General features: G+C 48.9%; 3 protein-coding genes across 5 annotated transcripts; all 3 read left to right on the forward strand.

Annotated features, from left to right (window-relative positions):
- Positions 1-21: 21 nt before the first annotated feature.
- nufip1 (nuclear FMR1 interacting protein 1) lies at positions 22-6,455 on the forward strand. Its single transcript, XM_084668298.1, is given in 11 exon segments — positions 22-781; positions 924-979; positions 1,073-1,177; positions 1,300-1,362; positions 1,442-1,518; positions 2,551-2,643; positions 2,793-2,959; positions 3,484-3,624; positions 3,970-4,113; positions 4,116-4,192; positions 4,278-6,455. Coding segments are annotated over 11 exon segments (2,973 nt in total). The 5' UTR covers positions 22-543; the 3' UTR covers positions 6,090-6,455.
- A 970-nt stretch (positions 6,456-7,425) lies between these two features.
- LOC146260574 (uncharacterized) lies at positions 7,426-10,240 on the forward strand. Its single transcript, XM_084668558.1, has 3 exons — positions 7,426-9,906; positions 10,106-10,112; positions 10,223-10,240. The coding sequence occupies exons 1-3, from the start codon at positions 8,057-8,059 to the stop codon at positions 10,238-10,240; spliced, it is 1,875 nt and encodes a 624-aa protein (XP_084524684.1). The 5' UTR covers positions 7,426-8,056.
- A 4,440-nt stretch (positions 10,241-14,680) lies between these two features.
- On the forward strand, positions 14,681-22,527 carry LOC146260575 (TSC22 domain family protein 1-like). Of its 3 annotated transcripts, none has more exons than XM_084668670.1 (3): positions 14,681-17,121; positions 19,221-19,272; positions 20,955-22,527. In XM_084668670.1, the coding sequence occupies exons 1-3, from the start codon at positions 17,027-17,029 to the stop codon at positions 21,186-21,188; spliced, it is 381 nt and encodes a 126-aa protein (XP_084524796.1). In that variant the 5' UTR covers positions 14,681-17,026; the 3' UTR covers positions 21,189-22,527. The 3 variants fall into 3 exon arrangements, with proteins under 3 accessions (XP_084524796.1, XP_084524794.1, XP_084524795.1); XM_084668668.1 differs by lacking the exon at positions 14,681-17,121 and adding an exon at positions 17,345-17,791; XM_084668669.1 differs by lacking the exon at positions 14,681-17,121 and adding an exon at positions 17,820-18,417.
- The last annotated feature ends 1,713 nt before the right edge of the window (positions 22,528-24,240 follow it).

Genomic DNA, 24,240 nt, shown 5'->3' on the forward strand with positions numbered 1-24,240 from the left:
CAAGACTCGCTTCTTTAAACGTATCATATTTTTTTTTACATTATAGACATACATTAATGTTTTTACCGACAGTGTGCATAGTGAGTCGCCTTTGTTGTATGTACCAATTTATAGGTACGTCAAACTCAAAAAAATACTTGGAAGTCTTGTTCTTTTAAATATTATGAAAGTGGAATATATCGAATTCTGGCAACCCGTGTAAGACACCTTTGCCCTCATTATAACTTCCGGGTGGTTTTGGTAAATGGTTTTGGGTTGTGACTAATCATTTCTAATTGTCCTTAATACGTTTGTGTTCTTAGTCTCAACACTATTATTCCAAATTACATTACTCGCTCTTTCATATTCATCGTTTTGTCGTTCAACAATTCAACATCAGAAAAATAACCAAATTGACCTCACGGAAATGACGACACAAGAACGTGCACATGTAAACTGGAGGTGCATCACATACATGTGCTGGCAGCAAGACGCAATTTAGGGTCTAGACGCAAAAGAGGGGACAATTCACATGTGAGACCGAAACATCACTACGTCTGCACCATGAGCGGTCACAGTTATTATCCTCCTCCGGACTTTGGCTGTCCCGCTCCCGGTTCGGCGGTGATAAGACCAGCAACATTCCAGTGCCAACAGCCACCCTCGAGCAACTTTCACCCCGGTATGTGGAACTGGTTCGAGCAACCGTGCACCCCGTGGGGCTACAACGGTCAAGGATCCCAGGGCGGCGGCGGCGGCGGACCCCCCTGTGGAGAACATTACGGGTTCAGTCATTCACGCGGTAAGCTGACTGTGGTCCTGAAAGTGTTCGGCTCTTCTGCTGGGTGGGGAAGATGCATCACTCGGGTCACAAAGAGCATCATTGGCATTTTGAACTCCTCCAATCCGTTTCCAACACTGGTATTTTACCGCTACGTTCACAGGGCAGAGGTTCAATCGTGGTGCAAGATATGGTCCGCACCACGTCCACGTTAACAAGGTAGTAGTACACACACACATACTCACACACACCCTGACCCACCTGCAGAGTGAGATTGAGGCACATGTATGAGATAACGTCTCCTTGTTGCAGCAGAGGAAAAGAAAAGAACCAGAGTTTTCCCACTTCTGTGACACGTGTGACAGAGGGTTTAAAAATCAAGAAAAGTATGATGAACATATTGCTCAACATGTCAAGGTAACTAGTCCTACTATAACTTCTAGTTTCCAGCTGTCATATTCAACAAACATCCAGGAGAGACAGTGCCTACATGAACATGATTATACGATGAAGACTGAATATAATACATTTTCTCATAGTGTTCGATTGAAGACTGCCGTTTTACTGCTAATGAGAAGTTGGTGAAAATTCACTGGAACAATGTAGGTGGATCCACCTAGTTACAGCATTTATTTTGAGATATTATTCCTAATTAACAGTGTGTCCTTTCCCTTTTGTTAGAACCACGCCCCAGGAGCCAAAAGAATCAAGTTGGATACCCCAGATGAAATAGTAAAATGGAGAGAAGAGAGGCGCAGGTATGTGATGGATGTTTTACCGTATTGTAACAGCTTCACCCAGATGACCTGATGGTGTTTACTGCCTCACGGCTCTGGCCCTTGGCGTTATTTGGCCAGTCACTTAATATAATATAATACTTTATTTATATAGCACATTTCATACAAGAATTGCAGTTCAAGGTGCTTTACATAAAAACAATAATACAAGTGATAAAAGTAATAATTAAAATAGCAAATCTATAAAAACAATACAACTAATAAAAGTAGTAAAACCCTTCTGAGATAAAATTAGTTAAATGCTTCAGTAAAAAGGTAGGTTTTAAGCTGTCTTTTAAAAATGTCAAGCGTGTTTGCTTCCCTAATATTTATGGGTAATTTTTGTTCCATAGTTTTGGGGTGAATTGACAAAGGCTGCATTACCAATCTTCTTATTACTGCTTCTGGTGACCTCTAATAGGCCTGCATTTGATGACCGCAGTGTTCTAGCTGGTGTGTAGTTTATAAGGGAGTTTGCAATGTAGCTAGGTCCTTGTCCATGCAGAGCTTTGTATGTGAGGAAAAGGACCTTAAAGTCAATTCTGAAAGTGACAGGGAGCCAGTGTAAAGTAGCTAGGACAGGACTAATGTGTTCTCTCCTTTTAGTTTTGGTTAATAATCTAGCTGCAGAATTTTGAAAGAGCTGTAGTCTTTCAGTGGTTTTCTTGGGAGGACCAGTGAAAAGTACCTTACAGTAGTTCAGCCGGCTGGATATTAAAGCATGAATTAACTTCTCTGCATCATTTTGGTTTATGAATGGTAGTACCTTTGCTATATTCCTCAGGTGAAAGAAAGCTGTTTTGGTCACTTTATTAATGTGCAGGATTACACCGAAACAGATTATGGATTACACTTGCCAAATAAGACCCCTAAGTGGTGCTGTGTTGCTGCTGTATACATACTACATACTAACCCATACTAACACAAATACCAACCCAGACTATACACTACGACTTTGTGATGTATGTTTGCGACACGATTACTAGTTTAAAGACTAATATACAACAACTGCAGGAAATACCCAACTCTGCAGAACGTTGAGAAGAAGAGGAGAGTGATGGAGACCAGGCAGGAGAGAGGAGAGGTTCTGGAAACGGCACAGTTTGGGTATGTGTCTTGCTCTAGGCATGTTGTTCTGATAACAATTTAAATGTATTTGCATGTCTTTACTTAGCAGCTGCTTTAACCAAAACATCATTCAAACAGTGTGCAGTTCTAGGAATGTTGAGTTAGAAACTGTTCCGTTGTGTTTCCAGAAGGATGAGAAGCAGAGGCAGGAGGTGGGGGCACAGAAGAGGCTTCCAGCAGGGCGGGGGGGGCAGACCCCTGGCCCCAGGGGGCGGAGGGGCAGAGCGAGCACCCCCCCTCACACAATCTTCCCAGGAGGGGGATCCTCTGGGGGCCCTGGCCAGCAGTGACCCAGGTGAGCTACGCTCGGCCCTCTTTCTGTTTTCCTGCCTGTACAGTCACTGCTATCCTTCATAAAAGGCAGGACCAGGGTGATGCTGTTGTCCTTCATAAAGGCAGGACCAGGGTGTGATACTGTTGTCCTTCATAAAGGCAGGACCAGGGTGATACTGTTGTCCTTCATAAAGGCAGGACCAGGGTGATGCTGTTGTCCTTCATAAAGGCAGGACCAGGGTGATACTGTTGTCCTTCATAAAGGCAGGACCAGGGTGATACTGTTGTCCTTCATAAAGGCAGGACCAGGGTGATACTGTTGTCCTTCATAAAGGCAGGACCAGGGTGTGATACTGTTGTCCTTCATAAAGGCAGGACCAGGGTGATGCTGTTGTCCTTCATAAAGGCAGGACCAGGGTGATGCTGTTGTCCTTCATAAAGGCAGGACCAGGGTGATACTGTTGTCCTTCATAAAGGCAGGACCAGGGTGTGATACTGTTGTCCTATATTAAAGGCAGGACCAGGGTGATGCTGTTGTCCTTTCAGACTCGGACAGAGAGGAGTCAGCGGACAATGCAAAGGGGGCAGGAATCACCGTGGTGCCCAAACAGATGACCTCGGGGCTGGGGGCACTGATGGCTAACTACGGCTCTATGACAGAGAGTGACAGCGACCAGGAGCCGGACTGTGAGTTTACACACACAAACACCCCTCAGCACAGCGTCAAGGTAAAGATCATGGCCACTATTAATGCTGGGTGCTCTTGGTGCTCTTAAGGACTAACCACAGTTTACACTTTACAGTTGACACTAGCTTTTAAATGGCAGTTGTATGTTTACCCAACATGGTGGCCCATGTCGCTGGTGTGGGCCTAACCCTGACTCCTGTAGCTCCACAAACACAGACCCGCCCCATGAACCCTCCTGTCTTTCTTATGATGCCGTCACATCGCTTGAGTGCTCTTACGTTTTGACGGTTAGTAGAAAGCATCTAAGCAGATTTCAGTTTTTTATACATGTCTCTGCTTGTCAGCGCTCCCAATCCAGAGAGCCAGCCTGCTCCTGTCGGAGAACCAGGTGCTTTTGAAGTCAGTCAGCCCTCAGAACCCAACACAGTCTCTGGGAAGGAGACCATACCCTGAGAGCATGAAGCCCAGGCCTGTTCCCCCCTACCTCCCTGTAGGGGAGGGAGAGGGGGCAGGAGGGGGCAGCGACACACAGCACTGCCCCAGCACCGTGCAACTTTACTGGAGATGGTAATATGGGTAAACAGAAGCGGGAAGCATTCACTTCGATTTATTTTAGTATCTGAAAAATTCTCGTCTTTTCTCAACCCTGCAGCTGCTGGCTCCAGACATCCGCCATGAGAGGAACGTTCTCCTGCAGTGTGTACGCTACATCGTGCGGAACAACTTATTTGGTCTGGAGGTTAAAACTCTGAACAGACAGGAGCCAGAGCAGAGGGCAGGGAGCGTTACAGAGGAGAGGGCAGTGAGCGTTACAGAGCAGAGGGCAGGGAGCGCTACAGAGGAGAGGGCAGTGAGCGTTACAGAGGAGAGGGCAGTGAGCGTTACAGAGGAGAGGGCAGTGAGCGCTACAGAGGAGAGGGCAGTGAGCGCTACAGAGGAGAGGGCAGTGAGCGCTACAGAGGAGAGGGCAGTGAGCGCTACAGAGGAGAGGGCAGTGAGCGCTACAGAGGAGAGGGCAGTGAGCGCTACAGAGGAGAGGGCAGTGAGCGCTACAGAGGAGAGGGCAGTGAGCGCTACAGAGGAGAGGGCAGTGAGCGCTACAGAGGAGAGGGCAGTGAGCGCTACAGAGGAGAGGGCAGTGAGCGCTACAGAGGAGAGGGCAGTGAGCGCTACAGAGGAGAGGGCAGTGAGCGCTACAGAGGAGAGGGCAGTGAGCGCTACAGAGGAGAGGGCAGTGAGCGCTACAGACGAGAGGGCAGTGAGCGCTACAGAGGAGAGGGCAGTGAGCGCTACAGAGGAGAGGGCAGGGAGCGCTACAGAGGAGAGGGCAGTGAGCGCTACAGAGGAGAGGGCAGTGAGCGCTACAGACGAGAGGGCAGTGAGCGCTACAGACGAGAGGGCAGTGAGCGCTACAGAGGAGAGGGCAGTGAGCGCTACAGAGGAGAGGGCAGTGAGCGCTACTGGAGAAGACCTCAGGATCCTAGCGGAGAGAGAGAGTCAAGCTGGTAATAGTCACATGAGGTCAGCAGAGCTAGTTAGCGACCAGCCACTAGTTCACTGCCTCAGATGGCAGGTTGACAGTCTGAGTGTTTCCAAGGCGTCTGCTGAGCAGAGGCCCAGTCAGACATCAGGCGCTGATGTCATGGAGACGGTAGTTGAGCGAGGCATGCCACACAAGGAACACCTCCACACTCTGCCCCTGGAAGAGAAGCCTAACCCTGGAATTAGACCTCCTATAGACCCAGACCAGTCCTATAGACCTCCTACAGACCCAGACCAGTCCCATAGACCTCCTACAGACCCAGACCAGCCCTATAGACCTCCTACAGACCCAGACCAGTCCTATAGACCTCCTTCAGACCCAGACCAGCCCTATAGACCTCCTACAGACCCAGACCAGCCCTATAGACCTCCTACAGACCAGCCCTATAGACCTCCTACAGACCAGCCCTATAGACCTCCTACAGACCCAGACCAGCCCTATAGACCTCCTACAGACCCAGACCAGCCCTATAGACCTCCTACAGACCCAGACCAGCCCTATAGACCTCCTACAGACCCAGACCAGCCCTATAGACCTCCTACAGACCCAGACCAGCCCTATAGACCTCCTACAGACCCAGACCAGCCCTATAGACCTCCTACAGACCCAGACCAGCCCTATAGACCTCCTACAGACCCAGACCAGCCCTATAGACCTCCTACAGACCAGCCCTATAGACCTCCTACAGACCCAGACCAGCCCTATAGACCTCCTACAGACCCAGACCAGCCCTATAGACCTCCTACAGACCCAGACCAGCCCTATAGACCTCCTACAGACCCAGACCAGCCCTATAGACCTCCTACAGACCAGCCCTATAGACCTCCTACAGGCTTGGGGAGTGTTTCTCCCCAGGCAGCAGGAGTGTGTGAGTCTGGTGAAGATGCTCTGCCTGGCGTGGTGGTGGTAGAGGGACCCTAACCCTCTGCTCACTGCGGGAGTGGAGAGCTACGTCATCTGGTTCTGACCTCTACTACTCCCCTCAAGCCCAAGTGTCGATCTACGATGATTAAATATGGGAGATCACAGATGGAAATACTGGAGACCCCTAATGGAAATATCTAAGTATAAATAAAGAATGGGGAAGTGATCCCCAAAAGGACTCTGAAAAGGGTTAGGGTTAGAAGAGATCCCGACCCGCAGCTCTACACTGCTGTAGCTGCCAAGCTTTCCTTTGCATTATGTTGTCCTTTTGATCGAGATGATCAAACATCTATGTCATTTCATCCATGTATTATACAATTATTTTTTTCTGTATTTAAAATAAATGACAGGCCTAATATTGGACCATTTTGAAGTGTTCATTCTGAGGTGTGGAAGCACAGGTTGTTTACTCAGTGTTTACTCAGCTTTCATGTGGCCCAACCTTTGGAGTCATACCACTGAAGACCACTCCATACCCTGGGTCTGTCTTCCTTCAGGTGTGACAGCATGTTTATGATAGGTGGGGATGCTTGCTTGCTCAAAGTCCTTTGCCTTTGCTTGCTTTAACTCCTCCCCCTGCTGCCTGAGTTAACCAAGCCCTTCATGCCTGGGTGAGTGAACACGGCCTTCATCACTCATAACACTCCACAGCGCAAGTTGTTGCCTGAAGGTGGGGAGGAGAAACAGGCTGGAGGTGGGGAGGAGAAACAGGCTGGAGGTGGGGAGGAGAAACAGGCTGGAGGTGGGGAGGAGAAACAGGCTGGAGGTGGGAGAAGAAACAGGCTGGAGGTGGGGAGGAGAAACAGGCTGTAGGTGGGGAGGAGAAACAGGCTGGAGGTGGGGAGGAGAAACAGGCTGGAGGTGGGAGAAGAAACAGGCTGGAGGTGGGAGAAACAGCCCTGGGGGAGATCAGGGTCAGGATGAAAGATTCTCCTTTGATGCATGTTCTGTTTATATAATGAACCATACAGACTAACTTCATCCAGTCTGTTATATCCATTACAACATTAAGCACGCATACATGTTTTAAGCTTTATAAAAAGATTCCTATTTAAAAATAATTGCACAAATTTAGCCTTAATCTAATCAATCTGAAGTTCATTTCAAGGTTCCCATTTTGTGATTAAACACTTGGAACGATTTAGTTTACTGACAGAGCTAGTGATGCATTGTATTAAAATATTTTACAAAACATTTTATAAATACATTCTTGCATAAGAAATGTTATCTTTGATAGTAGGCGACATTTTGTCATCTTAATGTGGGTAAAAAACGAGGTCCGTTTAAGGATAAGAGGTCTGAAGACATGCGCAGTAGGCGTGTTTGCATTCACTCAGTCACCTCCCACCTCAGTGACAGCCCGAGGCAGCTAGGCTACACCGCCGCTGTTACCGGAGCGGTAAAGAGGCCAGTGCTGGGGATGAGACAGCAATCGTAGAAAGAGATAAGGTGAACTCAACGCATTTACATCTGAGAAAAGAAGAATATCGTCAACCAACATCACGTTTTCTTCCTGGGAATGTGTCATTAAGTTGATCTTTTCGTCGTCAAACCACGTTTGACCAATGAGATTTGTGGAAGATGAGACTCAACGCCTCGCAGCGATGGGGTTGAGGAGGTCTTGCGGCAGGAGCTGAACTTGAAGCTCCATTATCAACGTCACGTTATTTTTGCGTGACATATGTTTGTTACAGTTTTAAAATTGTATTAGTTATAAATTAAAATTCTGATAGTCATTGAAGTGTACAGAAAAGGCGTCTGTATCCGCATTTACCCAGCTAGCTAGCACCGTCAGCTGGCTAGCCAGCAGTGGGACAGCTAACCTGGGTTAGCAAGTGGGCTAGCTAACGTAGTCTGCTATCACAACAGTTCCGTACTTTAAGTACTGAACTGTTGGCCCGTCTACTGCCCTGGTCGGACCAAATCACCAGGACTGTCCAGGAGATCCGTCCGGACGTAGGAAAATGTCGCACCCTACAGCTTTCCACCACAGACGGGGCAGCGGCAGTACATCTGCGTCATCTGTTGCAGCGAGCGGCAGTTACGTTAACCCCACGGAAGACCATCAAACTACGCCGCAGCCTGTAAACCAGCCCGGCTCCTCTTCCCCCGGGCCCCACCAGCATCCCCACAGCGCGAGCACTGCCCCTCAGTCTCAGTCCGTCGTGAAGAAGAAGAGCGGCTTCCAGATTACAAGCGTCACCCCGGCCCAGATCTCCGTGAGCACCAACAACAGCATAGCGGACGACACGGAAAGCTATGACGACATGGACGAGTCGCACACGGAGGATCTCTCCTCCTCGGACATGCTTGACGTGTCTGTTTCCCGGGCCACAGACACTGGCCTCCCAGAGAGAAGCTCTTCAGACGAGACTCTAAACAGCCTCCAAGGGGTAGAAACCCCTGGACTGGTGTCCCCCAACGAGCCCCTGCACCCCCACTCCCTCCCTGCTGTGTCTCAGCAGCAGCAGTTGGTGAACGGGGCTGCCCACCAGCTCCAGCTCCCCCCCTGCTTGCAGAGTGTGGAGGCTGCAGCTCCTCTCTCAGCGCCTGCTGCAGCTCCTTTGCCCTCTGCCCCCTTGGTAGAGACAGAGCCACCCCACAGCACGAGCCTGGCGCAGGCTAACGCTACTGCTGTCAGCAACACTCTTCTCTCTTCAGGCCCCATGGCCCTGGACAGCGCTGTGCAGGGGCCCTCCACTGGAGGAGGAGCTGGGGGTCTGTCTGGAGCTGGGGGTCTGTCTGGAGTGGGAGGCCTGGCTGGGGGCCCAGCTGGGGTCACCACCACCACTCAGTCACAGTCTACCCCTGGCTCTCGTTTCCGAGTGGTGAAGCTGGACTCCAGCTCTGAGCCCTACCGGAAGGGGAGGTGGATGTGTACGGAGTACTATGAGAAGGAGTTTCCCCCTGCACCCGCCGATGCCAGCCCCAGGCCTGGGGAGGCCCCGCCCCCCGAGGGAGAGGCAGGAGGAGCAGCCCCTGCACCCCAAACCCTGCAGCCTTATCAGCAGCACACGCAAGACTTCACCAGCCCACAAGCCATCCAAAACCTCCCTGCTCTGGCTCAGAGCCCCCCCCTGACTCATACAGGCCCTCACCATCCTAGCACTAACCTGGTCCAGCCAGGACAGTCCAGCCTGGCCTCGTCTCTCCCCTCAACCCCCCAGGTTATGACCCTGGCCCCTTCTGGCATGGTCCAGCACCTGGCCTATGCTGTGGATGCCCAGCCAGGCCGTGGTGGCTATCCTGCCCAGCTTTCCACAGTGCAGCTGGCCATGGCCGGGGGCAGGCAGCCTGACTTCATCCAGCCCACCGCCCCCTTCCAGGCCCAGGCCCAGGCCCCCACAGGAGCTTCCCTGGTGGGGCTCAGTGGTGCCAGTCAGCCCTTTCAGGGTCAGGCCCCTTCCTCCCAGACTGTCTTTGCTCCAGCCCAGCCCTCCTCCAGCCCCCGGGCTCCTACCCACAGCACCACCTACCTGCCCCTGACCACCCTGCAGGCCGACCTCCAGCCTCTCCTGACCCACGGCATGGCCCTCAGCCAGGCCCACGGCGGGGCTGCTCACCTGGGCAGCATGCCCTCCCTGACGGCCTCTCAGCTCCAGGACGCCCAGAGGCTGCTGTTCCAGCACCAGGGCCTTGCAGGGCTGCCCAGGCTAGGGGCCACGGGCGGTGGGGAGCCGGGCACAGAGGCCACGGCTGCTGGGGGAGCAGGCAGGGGGGAGGTGGGCGCAGAGGCCAGGGCTGCTGGGGGCCTGGGCCACATTGGAGACACTGACGCAGCACTGAGGAGCCAGCCTGCAGACGAGGAGGACAGGTAAGGATGAACTGGGGATGGGAGTGTGAGGGAGGAATGAGTGTGTGTTTACATGCGAGATTGAGGGAGGGGTGGCTTGTCTATTCTTTATGAGAAGAGTCTCCCCCCAACACAGACACACAATAAGAGGAACGGCTTATTCCCCCCAGTTAGATGTGTGTATCATGTCTCCTTTTGTGGACTGTGTTCCTGTGTTCAGGTACAATGTGTGCGTGTTAGTGTGTGGCACGCTTCTCTCCCCCAGAGCCAGTAGCAGGTTCAGGTTGCAGCTGTCTCCGTGATTGTGTGTGTGAGAGTGTTTGTGTGTTTCCCCCAGTGTGCTGTGTTGATATGACAGCGCTCAGTCCCGGTCAGTCTGAGACACTGACACTAACCCAGAGCAGGCATGTAGAGCAGGCATGTAGAGCAGGCATGTAGAGCAGGCATGTAGAGCAGGCATGTAGAGCAGGCATGTAGAGCAGGCATGTAGGGCAGGCATGTAGAGCAGCTGTCAGCCTCCAGATCCTCTCACACTTTCACCACTTTAGCTTCCGTTTTGTTTTCGGTAGCTGGTAGCAGTGTGGGGTTGGGTGTTGGTGAGTGCAAGTAGCTCATGTCTAATCATGTCTGATCACACCTGCATGATCTAGCTGGCTTTAGCCATCTTTGGTCGGCTACATCGCTACAAACCATCTCAGAATGTGGCGGGAACTGAGTGCTGGTCCATGCGGACCAGAATGAAGGTTTAAATTCAGGCTACAGCAGGTCAGTTTTGTTCAATTCAGTAAACCTAATTTACCATAGCCTAAATGGATTGTTCATATATGAACTGTAATTGTCATTATTTTTTTATTTTTTTATTGCATTGTTCATATTTGCCTAGTTAAGCATAATGGCCACAGTGTTGGCTGGTATAGAGACCAGCCCCAACACGCTCTGCTGGTATAGAGACCAGCCCCAACGGGCTCTGCTGGTATAGAGACCAGCCCCAACACGCTCTGCCGGTATAGAGACCAGCCCCAACGGGCTCTGCTGGTATAGAGACCAGCCCCAACGGGCTCTGCTGGTATAGAGACCAGCCCCAACACGCTCTGCTGGTATAGAGACCAGCCCCAACGGGCTCTGCTGGTATAGAGACCAGCCCCAACACGCTCTGCCGGTATAGAGACCAGCCCCAACACGCTCTGCCGGTATAGAGACCAGCCCCAACGGGCTCTGCCGGTATAGAGACCAGCCCCAACAGGCTCTGCCGGTATAGAGACCAGCCCCAACACGCTCTGCCGGTATAGAGACCAGCCCCAACAGGCTCTGCCTATGAAGAGGTCAAAGAAAATAGTGTACTAGATAGGCTGGGTTAGGGCTGTTGGACACACACACCACTCTAGACCGTTCTCTGTCCCTTTCCGTATCCACTTCTAACCCGTATCCACTTCTCGCACAGTAAAACTGAGATGTCAATCACTGTTCTCAGTACATCCACCCTGCTACTGGGTGGAATTACAGCTCCCATTCTGAGCGGGCTGGGTGAAGGGTGTTGGGGGCGGTGAGTTGTGTGTGTGTATACATGTACTTAAACACACACCTATGTACCATGTCTGTCTTCTCAATGGGCCTCATTCTCAAACATTTTCTTAAGTTTCTTCTGAATTGTTTCTTACAGGCTTCGGAAAAACAACGTAAGAAAAAGACATCCGCAAAATTCATAAACGCTTGAAAATGTTGAAAGCGCGTCCTTGTGCTCCTGAATTTGCATACATACACGCCCTGACAGCTCCTTATAAGGGCACACAACAGCAGTGATGTGTGCAGTCAGAATCCACACAATTATGAAAGCAACAGGAACGCAAGTTATGTCCAAGCAAAAAGCAACCGGTGCATCGGTGCATCATACCAGTAAGATGAGCAGTGGAATTGTTCTCCACTGGATCTAACAGTGAGCACACTAAGGACTAATTATTATAATTATTTAAATTTAAATTCTTGATATCAAAAATACAATTCTAAGCCTTTTTTAGTAAGTATGACCATAGATATATCTATGAGTATGACAAGCCGTTTTATATTTTAACCATTGAATTCTTTATATAAAAAATTTGAATTCTTGATATCCAAAATGCAATTCTAGATATCAAGAATTTGAATTTTGGATATCAAGAATTCATTGGTTAAATGATAAAACGGCTCGCCATAGTCTGTAGAGTTGATGTGAACGCAATCACCAACGATTTCTCATAACTTCATTAACACTTCAAACACTGAGTTTCTTAAATGCGATTCCTTTTGTCCTTGTGGTTTTTTAAGTAATCGCATTTGAGACAACTCTGGCCGATTTAAGACTGCTATTTAGAGTTTGGAAAGTCTTCTGAAGTTCAGAACAGATCCCAGATGAGAGAACTTTCATGAACGCCAAATGTTTTCCTAAATCCAATTCTGAAAAAAATAAAATTTTTAACTGCATTCGAGAATGAGGCCCAATATCCTTAAAGTATTTTTCCAAGGTCATTGGCCTTCCAGAGGCTGTGTGTGTCCGTGTGTGTGTCCGTGTGTGTGTCCGTGTGTGTGTCCGTGTGTGTGTCCGTGTGTGTGTCCGTGTGTGTGTCCGTGTGTCTGTGTGTGTGTCTGTGTGTGTGTCCGTGTGTGTGTCCGTGTGTGTGTCCGTGTGTGTCTGTGTGTGTGTGTGTGTTTGGTTTTGTGTGTAGCTGCTTGTGTTACCTGGGAATTTGTGCTCCTCATGCCTTCTGGACCAATACTGGTCACATGACGCATGCCAATAATAAACAGGGATTGGCAGCATCAAGAATAGTGCTTCTGGCTACAAACGGTTTGTGTGGACTTAATGTTTAGCATTAGCAGTTTAGCTAATAGGAGCTTAACGTCTCCATGGTGCAAGTACATGGACATAGTTTCAAACAAACTAGTTTCAGGGTATCGTTTAGTGTGGACTCTCTCTCTTGTTGCAGCCGGCTGCAGTTTGTCCTTCCATCAGCCAGGTGTCAGTGTTGTCACACAAACTAACCTCGACTCTTAACCCCCTAACCTCTGTCTAGGATGCTCACCAGGGACGCTCACTCTCTCTCTCCCTCCTTCCCCTCTCCCTCCCTCACCCTCACAGAACCTCAGTTGCACACCCTAACCCTCTCATCATCTCATATCTCTAACCCTAAACCAATATCAAAAGCATTCAGTACAGGTCAGTCTACTTCAAGGTTGTCTGCCCTAACCCTTAAGCCATGAGAGGCTGGTGAGTTGAAGAGTTAGAAAGGTGCTTTGTTGTGCGTTGGATGTTTTGAAACTGGACTCTCCTCATTGTTGGATGCCACCTGCTGGCTCTCTCACTGTGATTGGCTGAGATACACTACTGACTCACACAGACACACACTCACACACTCTCACACGCACACACACACTCACACACTCTCACACGCACACAGACACACTCACACTCACACACGCTTTCACATACACACAGACACACTCACACACACACACAGTATGGGACATTGACAGATTGATGGCAGGCGGGTGATTCTCTGAAAGGGTTGTAGATTTTAGGCGTCTCATACTTTCATGTGATCTGCTGATCTGTTTTTTTTACTGTCATTCAACACCTTGCTGCGCTGGTCCACCAAGTGTGTGTGTGTGTGTGTGTGTGTGTGTGTGTGTGTGTGTGTGTGTGTGTGTGTGTGTGTGTGTGTGTGTGTGTGTGTGTGTGTGTGTGTGTGTGTGTGTGTGTGTGTGTGTGTGTGTGTGTGTGTGTGTGTGTGTGTGTGTGTGTGTGAGAGAGAGAGAGAGAGAATCTGCAACAAATAATACGTTGGTCTGTGTTACTAACTAGCTGTAAAGCCCAACCTCATCATGCCGGATCAACAACGTTGATCAACGTCATCATTTATCTTGGTGCCACATACCTTGCATGTAGCTGTTTGCTTACTGTGACTGTTTACTAAGTTATTGAAAGAAAAACGAGATGTGTGAGTGCAGCACATTATGGCATAGCGCAGGCGTTAGCACATTATGGTAGCCTGACGTTGTCATACTCATAATTCTAGTCAGAATGAGTCTGAAAACTCTCCGTTGGGCTGTGACTATGGGGCGTATCAACCGAGATCGTAAAACAAATGCCTCTACGCTCAATTGAATAGACCTACAACCAATCAGAGCAACGTAATATGTTGTTTGTTGAAAACAAATTCAACCCAAGGGCTGTTTCGTGACGTTGTTGATTACGTTACTGTTGATCATCTGTCCATCATCGTATAAAGCCCGCCCTGGCAATTTCATTGGTCCGCCCAGATCCTGGTTTTATGTTCTTGTTCCCAATACAAGACCCTCCAGACCCAACTTCCTGACCAAATTGTTTTGTGGGCGGGGAGAAGTTGGGCTGGCAGCCAGGCTAACATTATGGCAAAGGGCACTGCATGTTTAGAGATGTGAGTGCAGCACATTATGGCATAGCGCGGGGTTAGCACATTATGGCATAGCGCGGGGTTTAGCACATTATGGCATAGTGCAGGGTTAGCACATTATGGCATAGCGCGGGGTTAGCACATTATGGCATAGCGCAGGGTTAGCACATTATGGCATAGCGCAGGGTTAGCACATGTAAACATAGCGCAGGGTTAGCACATTATGGCATAGCGCAGGGTTAGCACATTATGGCATAGCGCAGGGTTAGCACATTATGGCATAGCGCAGGGTTAGCACATTATGGCATAGCGCAGGGTTAGCACATGTAGGCATAGCGCAGGGTTAGCACATGTAGGCATAGCGCAGGGTTAGCACATTATGGCATAGCGCAGGGTTAGCACATTATGGCATAGCGCGGGGTTAGCACATTATGGCATAGCGCAGGGTTAACACATTATGGCATAGCGCAGGGTTAGCACATTATGGCATAGCGCAGGGTTAGCACATTATGGCATAGCGCAGGGTTAGCACATTATGGCATAGCGCAGGGTTAGCACATTATGGCATAGCGCAGGGTTAGCACATTATGGCATAGCGCGGGGTTTGCACATGTAGCCATAGCGCGGGGTTAGCACATGTAGGCATAGCGCAGGGTTAGCACATGTAGGCATAGCGCAGGGGACATGCAGCTCGTCATACGTTTCCCCAACGGATATAACGCCAATAAAAGAAAATAGAAATACATTAATACATTATACAATACAAACATTTAAATGCATTTTGATTTTGCATGAAAACAGGTTGTTGACGATTCTCGGAGTCCGAGTCTGAAGTCTTTTGTGCGACTTAAGTGCGACTGGAGTCCGAGTATCAGACTCTCCATCTCTGGTGTGAGATAGAGGCAATGAGACTGTAGTGCAGTGTTTGGCACCCCCCACACAGATAGATAGAGGCAATGAGACTGTAGTGCAGTGTTTGGCACCCCCCCACACACACACACATGCATTTCAATGATTAGTGTGATGTCATTTAAACATCCATACTGAAATTAAAATACCATCTTGAAAAAGTCTCTCTCTCTCTCTCTCTATTTCTCTCTCTCTCTGTTTCTCTCTCTGTTTCTGTTTCTCTCTCTGTGTCTCTCTCTCTCTCTGTTTCTCTCACTCTCTGTTTTTCTCTGTCCATCGAGGAGGCATCCCTTCCTCCTCCACGTGCCCCGCTTCTTGCTAGCGCAGCACACCTATACAGACTGTATCGATGTTTCCTACGCTGGCGTAGTTCCTGTCAGAGCTTCATGTAGTTCTCCCCTGAGCGACGTCATGCCTGTTATCTAACCTGACTGGGGTGGGGCCACGGAGGGCGGGGCTGGAGGGTGAGCCGGCCATCTTGTGTCCATGTGTGTGTTTACCACGACGGTTTAGATGGAGGCAGATGTAGGAGGGCACTGTGGCAACGCCTAGACCAGCTCCTCCCTGGAGACATAGCTAAGCTACATCAGACACACATCTCATGTCTCAACATACAAAACGATTTAATAATTTTACTTTATTGAGGAATCTTTAAAAAATAACATTGTTAAACTTGTTTTTCTTCTGGCGCTCCTCCATCATACACATTGTCCTTGTTTGGTCTCTAGGATTATCTCAGTGTCCATACAGTGTGGTTAGATAATATCTGGGTCACAATGTACAGGCCATGTAGAGCACATGCATGCACACACAGCAAAGCTCAACCAAGGATGCAGTAAGGCATCGAATCATGGGCTGTCTATACCATCCCCTCTCAACGGCTTCTTCCCATTGGCTGAGAAGGAATGGCGTCAGTTGGCTGAGACGAGAAGTCTTGTAGATCTCCTGCTGAGGTGTTTGTCCCTGAGGGTGGCAGCGACCAGCAGCGGAGGGGAAACTGATCGGAGGTCACATGCACAACTCTCCCAGCTTGTGATTGGTGGAGGTGGAAAGGGCGAGCGACCAGTAATCTGCTCAGAACATCTCGTTCCTTTGTCTCGTCAGTTGGACATAATGTTCCCTAACACGTGCCCCCCCCCCCGACCAACCCCCCCCATGATATTGTTGTGATTATGTTTGTGCGGTGGTGAAAGTGCGCCCAATACTGAGGTACATGTGAGCTGACTTGCTCTCTGAGTGTGCGCTGATACAAAGCCACAGGATATCCACCAGGCTACAGGCTGGTCCAGCACGCCTCCATGCTGGGTCGCCACAAAGGGGTTAACGAACCTTCACCCCAAACTGAGGGCTGAAAACAAGTGAACTCCAGATAACCACACCTCTCGTACATCCCATAATGCCAAGGCAACTGTGAGAACCAGGAAGGTGCAGAGCCAGGGCTGGTGGGCGTACGCTGGGTGTGTGGTCGGAAGCGGCTTATCCTATTGGACAAAACCCCTAATCTCCCCTGACGGTTTACATAACGATTGAGAGTCACATGGCCCTTGGAAGCAGTGACATCACTGATGACATCACTGGTAACCGTCCAATCTCCAGTGCTAGGAGCTTGTATGATGTATACATGTGATATAGGGGTGAATGGGAGGACACGCCGAGCGAGAGAGCTCTGACACCAGCATCCAGATGTCCTCTATTGTTCCTGCTGCCTGATGTGAGCCGTTTTGGGAGAAGCAGAGCAGGGGGTCAGAGGTCGCGGGAGGTGAGGGTGAAGGGTCTGGAGAGAGGGGCTGGGTGAGGGAGTCTGGAGGGACCCACTGCGGGTGTGGATGCTGAGGAGGGCGCTGGGGCCGGAAGGATTGCAGAGACGGAACCGGATGGGCCTCCAGCTGCTCATCTGGGACCTGGAGAAGCATCTGAAGAGGTAACGAGGCCGTAGGGAGGCTGGGGGCAGTAGGGAGGAAAGAGGGAGGCTGGGGGAAGTAGGTAGGAAAGAGGGAGGCTGGGGGCAGTAGGGAGGAAAGAGGGAGGCTGGGGGCAGTAGGGAGGAAAGAGGGAGGCTGGGGGCAGTAGGGAGGAAAGAGGGAGGCTGGGGGCAGTAGGGAGGTAGGAGGGAGGCTGGGGTGTGGCAGGGGGCTGTAGTGAGGTAAAGGGTTACATTGTTGTGGAAAGGCTAAAGAATACTGTACTGTAGGTAGCTGGAGCACAGGGAGCCTGCAGGTTAAGTGTGACCACAGAGTTGTTCCAGCTTGTGTCAGATGTCAGTAGGTGGACAGGCACCTCAGATTGATTTTAATATGGTAATAATAATATTGAAATATTGTTGTTTTACTTCAGTAAAGTCACATAAGTTTTAGAGGGTTTATGCAGTCTGTGGTAGTTTAGATGTTTATGTGTATTAAGTTATCAGCATGTGCCAAAATGTCCGGGTTTTTCAGTAGAGGCCAACACATCCTTTGTGTCGATTACAACTTACACATATCCCATATCTTAGTAGATGACAGGTGGAAGCCCCGGCAGGTGGAAGCCGTGTCACACCCAAGAGACGCAACAATCCGACCCCCCACCCGGACACTTCCATCATACAATAAAAGGTCGTCAATAAGCCATAATAATCATTTCAACTGCTTCTCGCGTCCCTAAAACAATAGAGTAGCAAATGCATTTACATTATTGTTAAACAAACAAACTTTGCTTTCGTTAAATATCTGACGTGATTGTGTGGCGTTTGAAAGCTTTATTCCGTAATGGGTTTGGTGCTCGTGATGGCTGCTGATTGAGTTGACGGATAACAATACTACCGCTGCCGGCAGGTGGGGGCGTGTCTGCATAGATTATTAAAATTGGACAGTTCTTCGCCAATCCCGTGTCGAGCAGCGTTGTGTTCGTGAATAAATTATGCGACTCGGGACGTCAGCTGCAGCCTCGAGACAGAAGCGGTCTCGCTCGATTTGCCATTGTGCTGCACGTGAAGCAGACTGACCCGGCAGCGAGCCAGCTTTGCCCGGAGATCAGATCTTCTGCCTGTTTTGAATTTTATATTTTTATATCGTTGGAAATGTGTACGTTCTTATTTTGGTGTTCATGGGTGGAGTAGCATGAATTCCCATTGTTACACAGTGGCGATGGACCTTGGCGTTTGTCAACTGAGGAATTTTTCTATATCGTTTCTGTCTTCTGTGCTTGGAAAAGAGAATACTTCTGTGAAAGTTGACAATAGGTAAATTATTCCCTTAGTAATGTTATTGTAAACTCATGCATGGCAAATTCATGAATTCATAGAAGGGAGAAACGGCAAGATAATGGATGTGTAGTGAATGAATGGGGAATGAATGTGGAGTGGGTTGCCTTACTTGCAGTGCATTGATTACATTTCTATTAAACACATTAGGCCATAGAAGGGAATTGTAATTATATTATTGGTGTCGTGCATATGTGCACGTAAATTTTGTTTAGGTGCTATCCTGGGGCTGTGGCTCGGGGCGGTTATGTGCACCTTATATAATCTGTCCGAGACGATGTTATAAAAGACGTGTTGTTTATCTTGAGGGTTTTGTTTTAAACACTTACATCCAGAAAATTCAAGATTTGGCTCTTAACTCTTTATTGTATTTATGACCGTGTGGCTTTGAGAAAATACTGAAAATTAAACATGACAGGAATTAGTTAATGATTCCTTTTCTGTTCTACCGTTCCCAAAATCTGTCAAAAAATCACGAGATACAGTTTAAAATAGGCTACAGTTTGTGGCCATCCAGAGATGTGTGAATATTATTAATACAGCTCTGTTAAACATGGAGACCACTGCACCTTTTTCTTTAATTAAAAATAAGTTGAGAAGGACCATTTTGAGTGAAGAACAGATGGGTAAAATTTTCAGTGGCCTCTTAAATTTTACTGTTCTGTTACCAACTCAAAATTGTCCTTCTCAACTTTTTATTTAAGAAAAAGGTGCAGTGGTCTCAATGTTTTCCAAAGCTGTAGCCTACATGTTGGTGAATCCTACGTTTTTCTGTCTTTCAGCTCATCGGGCGCGAGTGTGGTGGCCATAGACAACAAAATTGAACAAGCAATGGTAAGTTGATATCGTTCTGGTTATTTCAAAGTTAATATATAAGACCAATAAGGCATTCATTAAGTGAAATGTAAGTTAATGCGCTGTTTTGAGCTTCCCTTTTGGCCTGAGCAGGAAGGTTAATGCAGCCTAACTGCAGTCAAGTGGGATACCAGCCTGTAACAAAGGATACATTAGATACGTATCTGGACAATAAAAGGAATGTATTTATTTCATCAAATTAGTTAGTATTTGCGTGTTAGATCGTTTAACGTCTTTGAACAAACACAGTACAGGTGACATTCATTTGAATTGAGATCGAAGAGTCTTCAGACTCATACATGTATGATTATTGACCCGCAGACGGAATGAATGGAGAAGTTATAATCCGTGTTAAACGGGATTCGGGATTTGTGTAGATGTAACCTACACACGAGTTTGTCATTGCTGCTGTTTATATGTAATTGCTCAGGGGTTATAAATGGCAGTATTCTGTTGTGCTGCGGACACGTGCTACTCTGATCAAACCGAGATGAGAGCTGCGCAGCAGGCCTAATTAAAGACGCAGTCGATAGTCTACTTGGCACTTTTATGTCACTGATGACTTTGTCCGGCTGTAACGACCTGTTTACATCAAGCGCGGGCCAACGATGCTTAACACGCGATGGTGTCTCCCGCGTGTTGCTAGGCAAGCGGCTCCGTTATATATAACCTGCCTGTCGGTTGGCTCCGCCCTCGCAATGCAGAACATTTTGTTCCTGTGCTTTTCGCACTCGCGGGGTGGTTCTCGGGCCATGGAGGATGCACAGATTACACACAAATTGCATTAGCAGACTGGCAGTGCCTTCATACAATAGACTGCTTACTTCACCACGGGAATGACCAGACTAAAGAGCTTTTGATCTCCACATATGCTTATTTAAAAGATAATGGAAATTATAATCAGTCTGGTTTTCGTGTTTAGGTCAGAATTCAGTCTGGTTATTTATCAAGTGTGTTGAGCTTGTTTTAGTTTGTTCTCTGACATGATTACCCTGCTCTGCTGTGTCATGTGTCTTTGTTGCACTTGTCTGTAGAGGGGTAGTGTCTGTAGTGTAATGTCTTGTCTGTTGTACATATGTAGTGTCTTGTCTTGTCTGTAGTGTCCTGGTTTCCTGGTCTGTAGAGGGGCAGTGTCCTGGTCTGTAGTGTCCTGGTTTCCTGGTCTGTAGAGGGGCAGTGTCCTGGTCTGTAGTGTCCTGGTTTCCTGGTCTGTATAGGGGCAGTGTCCTGGTCTGTAGTGTCCTAGTTTCCTGGTCTGTAGAGGGGCAGTGTCCTGGTCTGTAGTGTCCTGGTTTCCTGGTCTGTAGAGGGGCAGTGTCCTGGTCTGTAGTGTCCTGGTTTCCTGGTCTGTAGAGGGGCAGTGTCCTGGTCTGTAGTGTCCTGGTTTCCTGGTCTGTAGAGGGGCAGTGTCTTGGTCTGTAGAGGGGTAGTGTCCTGGAGAATAGGCTGGGTACAGTGCTGTGATGAGACATTTGGCTGTAGATCAAGAGGTCCCTTGGTTTGATTCCCTCTCCGTACCAGTGGATAAAAGCGTCTGCTAATTATTGACATGATTTCCTGAAGGCACTGCGGCCGGTACCTGGGAGGCCACAGTGTTTTTGCCCTGGAGCTGTTCTGGGGAGCTGATGCTGTGTTGTCTGACCCTCCTCCTCCGTCCACAGGACTTGGTGAAGAGCCACCTGATGTATGCGGTGCGTGAAGAGGTGGAGGTGCTGAAGGAGCAGATCAAGGAGCTGGTGGAGAGGAACACCCAGCTGGAGCAGGAGAACAGCCTGCTGAAGACGCTGGCCAGTCCTGAGCAGATGGCCCAGTTCCAGGCCCAGGTGGACCCTGACTCCCCCACAGACAGCACACAGGCCCTCGCTCCCTCCCAGACCTCCAGCACCTCTGCATAGCACCCTGCCTCCGCTGCCCCCCTCCTTGGAGGGGCAGGGTTCACCTGGCTGGGGGGGACAGGTGGAAGTGGGAAGAGGAGATGCAAAGTTTTACTATACTGTGAACTGACCCACGCTGAGCATCATGATCTGAATAAACCACAGTTGGGGAAGAGCTACAAATGAAAAACAATACTTTTTTTTCTTTTGCACTTGTGTTAAACTGTGGTGCTCTGAGGGTTAGCCTTCTTCAGACAATCGTCGTCTCAATAAAGAGGGTTTGGTGCAGGTGAATGGAAATGTCCCGGACAGCCGAAGGGCTCGCTGCAACAACCGGGACACACCGCGCCTCTGCATTCCCCCTGACAGACTACCCCCCCAGTGACTGTGCCGTCTCCCCCCCCCCTCCTCATAGACACTTTTACTATTTGTTTCCTTTTTTAGCTGTGAGAAAATCAAGAACAAGCACTTTTGTCAGATGAGAGAAATACCTGTCACTCTAGGGACCATTCGAGGTAATAAGTATACAGGAGTGGCCCATCTGGGATGGGGGTCTGTGACTAGGAGCCCCCCCTGCTGCTCATCTCAGAGACGTTGAGCAGGCAGAGCCTGAACCCTGCTGTCCTGTGTGTGCCTGGTCACACCACAGCAGACTAGCTAACAAGCTAGCTAGCTAGCAGAGAGACAGGAACAAGCATTAGGAGCTCTAGCATGCTAGGAACTCTGTGTTCTCTTTGCTCCCTCTCTAAACCCTCACTACTAAGTATTGATGCAAGGGGATCTTTTTTGAGGGGGAACAAGGAGGTTGGGGTTCTGTTGTTGTTGGTGTAATTCATGTAAGTGGTTGTGTATACCAATGATTATAAATGGCAATGTAGGACATTTACTTTTGCTAGGTTTGTACAGATTCAGTTTCAACTAAATCCACTCAGCCAAGTGCCTGGTCTCAACCATAGATATACAAATGTGTGTATATATATATATATATATATATATATATATATATATATATATATATATATATATAGTATATTTCTATATCTATGGTTTCTCCAGGTTTAAACTACCTGATGCCATGACTCAGGGCAGGAGCGGGACGAGAGCTGAACCCTGCTACTGTCCACCCCAACAGGGACGCTCTTACTGTTTGGGAATAAAGAGTGTTGTTGTCGTTGCTGTTGTTTTTACAAGTGAATTCTCTGGATTCTTGTTTCGAGTTGATCATAAAACTATGTTGATCAAGGAAAATGCCTTGAATTGTGTCAAGACTCAAGTGCATGTTCCTCAACCCACCACAAATGTGATGTTATTGCACTAAACAGTTGCACCTCAATTTGAATAAAATGGGATTCAAACTAAACACCTGTCTGGTCATCCTTATTAAATGAAACCGGTAAATAGACCTGTCACCACGTATCAAACCAAATCTTTGCTGCTAGTTAAACCTAAAATGCTTTAATTGTTTTTGCCTCATTCAAACTTGTTTGTTTATGTAAATTCGACATAGTCGACTGCAGTGTATTATAGAGGTTGTGCGTGTGTGTAATAGAGGTTGTACACGTGTGTCCATGTATTGAGCCCCTTGACATGACCTGTAACGTTTCTTGTGTGTTTGGTCCATCTAGTCCCAAGTGTATCAGTGTGTTTGGGTTCTGTCAGATTCTTTTAAACCAGGGCTGCACCTCCTCAGAATGGACACCCAGGGCTGAATGGACATGGTCAAACTGGGGTATGTGAACACACTCACACACTCAGCCTCTTATCAATGTTTCCTGTTTTGTGTTCTTTTTGACAGGAAGATACACCAGAGCACACACTCCTCCAACTGTCTCCAACTCTCTCCTCTCCAACTCTCTCCTCTCCAACTCTCTCCAACTCTCTCCTCTCCAACTGTCTCCAACTCTCTCCTCACCAACTCTCTCCTCTCCAACTCTCTCCTCTCCAACTCTCTCCTCTCCAACTCTCTCCTCACCAACTCTCTCCTCACCAACTCTCTCCTCTCCAACTCTCTCCTCACCAACTCTCTCCTCACCAACTCTCTCCTCTCCAACTCTCTCCTCTCCAACTCTCTCCTCTCCAACTCTCTCCTCTCCAACTCTCTCCTCTCCAACTCTCTCCTCTCCAACTCTCTCCTCACCAACTCTCTCCTCTCCAACTCTCTCCTCTCCAACTCTCTCCTCACCAACTCTCTCCTCTCCAACTCTCTCCTCTCCAACTCTCTCCTCTCCAACTCTCTCCTCTCCAACTCTCTCCTCACCAACTCTCTCCTCTCCAACTCTCTCCTCTCCAACTCTCTCCTCACCAACTCTCTCCTCTCCAACTCTCTCCTCTCCAACTCTCTCCTCACCAACTCTCTCCTCTCCAACTCTCTCCTCTCCAACTCTCTCCTCTCCAACTCTCTCCTCTCCAACTCTCTCCTCACCAACTCTCTCCTCTCCAACTCTCTCCTCACCAACTCTCTCCTCTCCAACTCTCTCCTCTCCAACTCTCTCCTCACCAACTCTCTCCTCTCCAACTCTCTCCTCTCCAACTCTCTCCTCACCAACTCTCTCCTCTCCAACTCTCTCCTCACCAACTCTCTCCTCTCCAACTCTCTCCTCACCAACTCTCTCCTCTCCAACTCTCTCCTCTCCAACTCTCTCCTCACCAACTCTCTCCTCTCCAACTCTCTCCTCTCCAACTCTCTCCTCTCCAACTCTCTCCTCTCCAACTCTCTCCTCACCAACTCTCTCCTCTCCAACTCTCTCCTCTCCAACTCTCTCCTCACCAACTCTCTCCTCTCCAACTCTCTCCTCTCCAACTCTCTCCTCACCAACTCTCTCCTCTCCAACTCTCTCCTCTCCAACTCTCTCCTCACCAACTCTCTCCTCTCCAACTCTCTCCTCACCAACTCTCTCCTCTCCAACTCTCTCCTCACCAACTCTCTCCTCACCAACTCTCTCCTCACCAACTCTCTCCTCACCAACTCTCTCCTCTCCAACTCTCTCCTCTCCAACTCTCTCCTCACCAACTCTCTCCTCTCCAACTCTCTCCTCTCCAACTCTCTCCTCACCAACTCTCTCCTCTCCAACTC

Source organism: Hypomesus nipponensis, chromosome 12, assembly GCF_054491055.1.
Source record: "Hypomesus nipponensis isolate SF chromosome 12, ASM5449105v1, whole genome shotgun sequence".
NCBI lineage: Eukaryota > Metazoa > Chordata > Actinopteri > Osmeriformes > Osmeridae > Hypomesus > Hypomesus nipponensis.

Coding starts and splice junctions, on each gene's coding strand:
- LOC146260575 (XM_084668668.1), top strand. CDS start 17,583: ATGTTTATGTGTATTAAGTTATCAGCATGTGCCAAAATGTCCGGGTTT. Junction 17,792..19,220: donor CTTCCATCATACAATAAAAG/GTCGTCAATAAG, acceptor TCTGTCTTTCAG/CTCATCGGGCGCGAGTGTGG. Junction 19,273..20,954: donor ACAAAATTGAACAAGCAATG/GTAAGTTGATAT, acceptor CTCCGTCCACAG/GACTTGGTGAAGAGCCACCT.
- LOC146260574 (XM_084668558.1), top strand. CDS start 8,057: ATGTCGCACCCTACAGCTTTCCACCACAGACGGGGCAGCGGCAGTACA.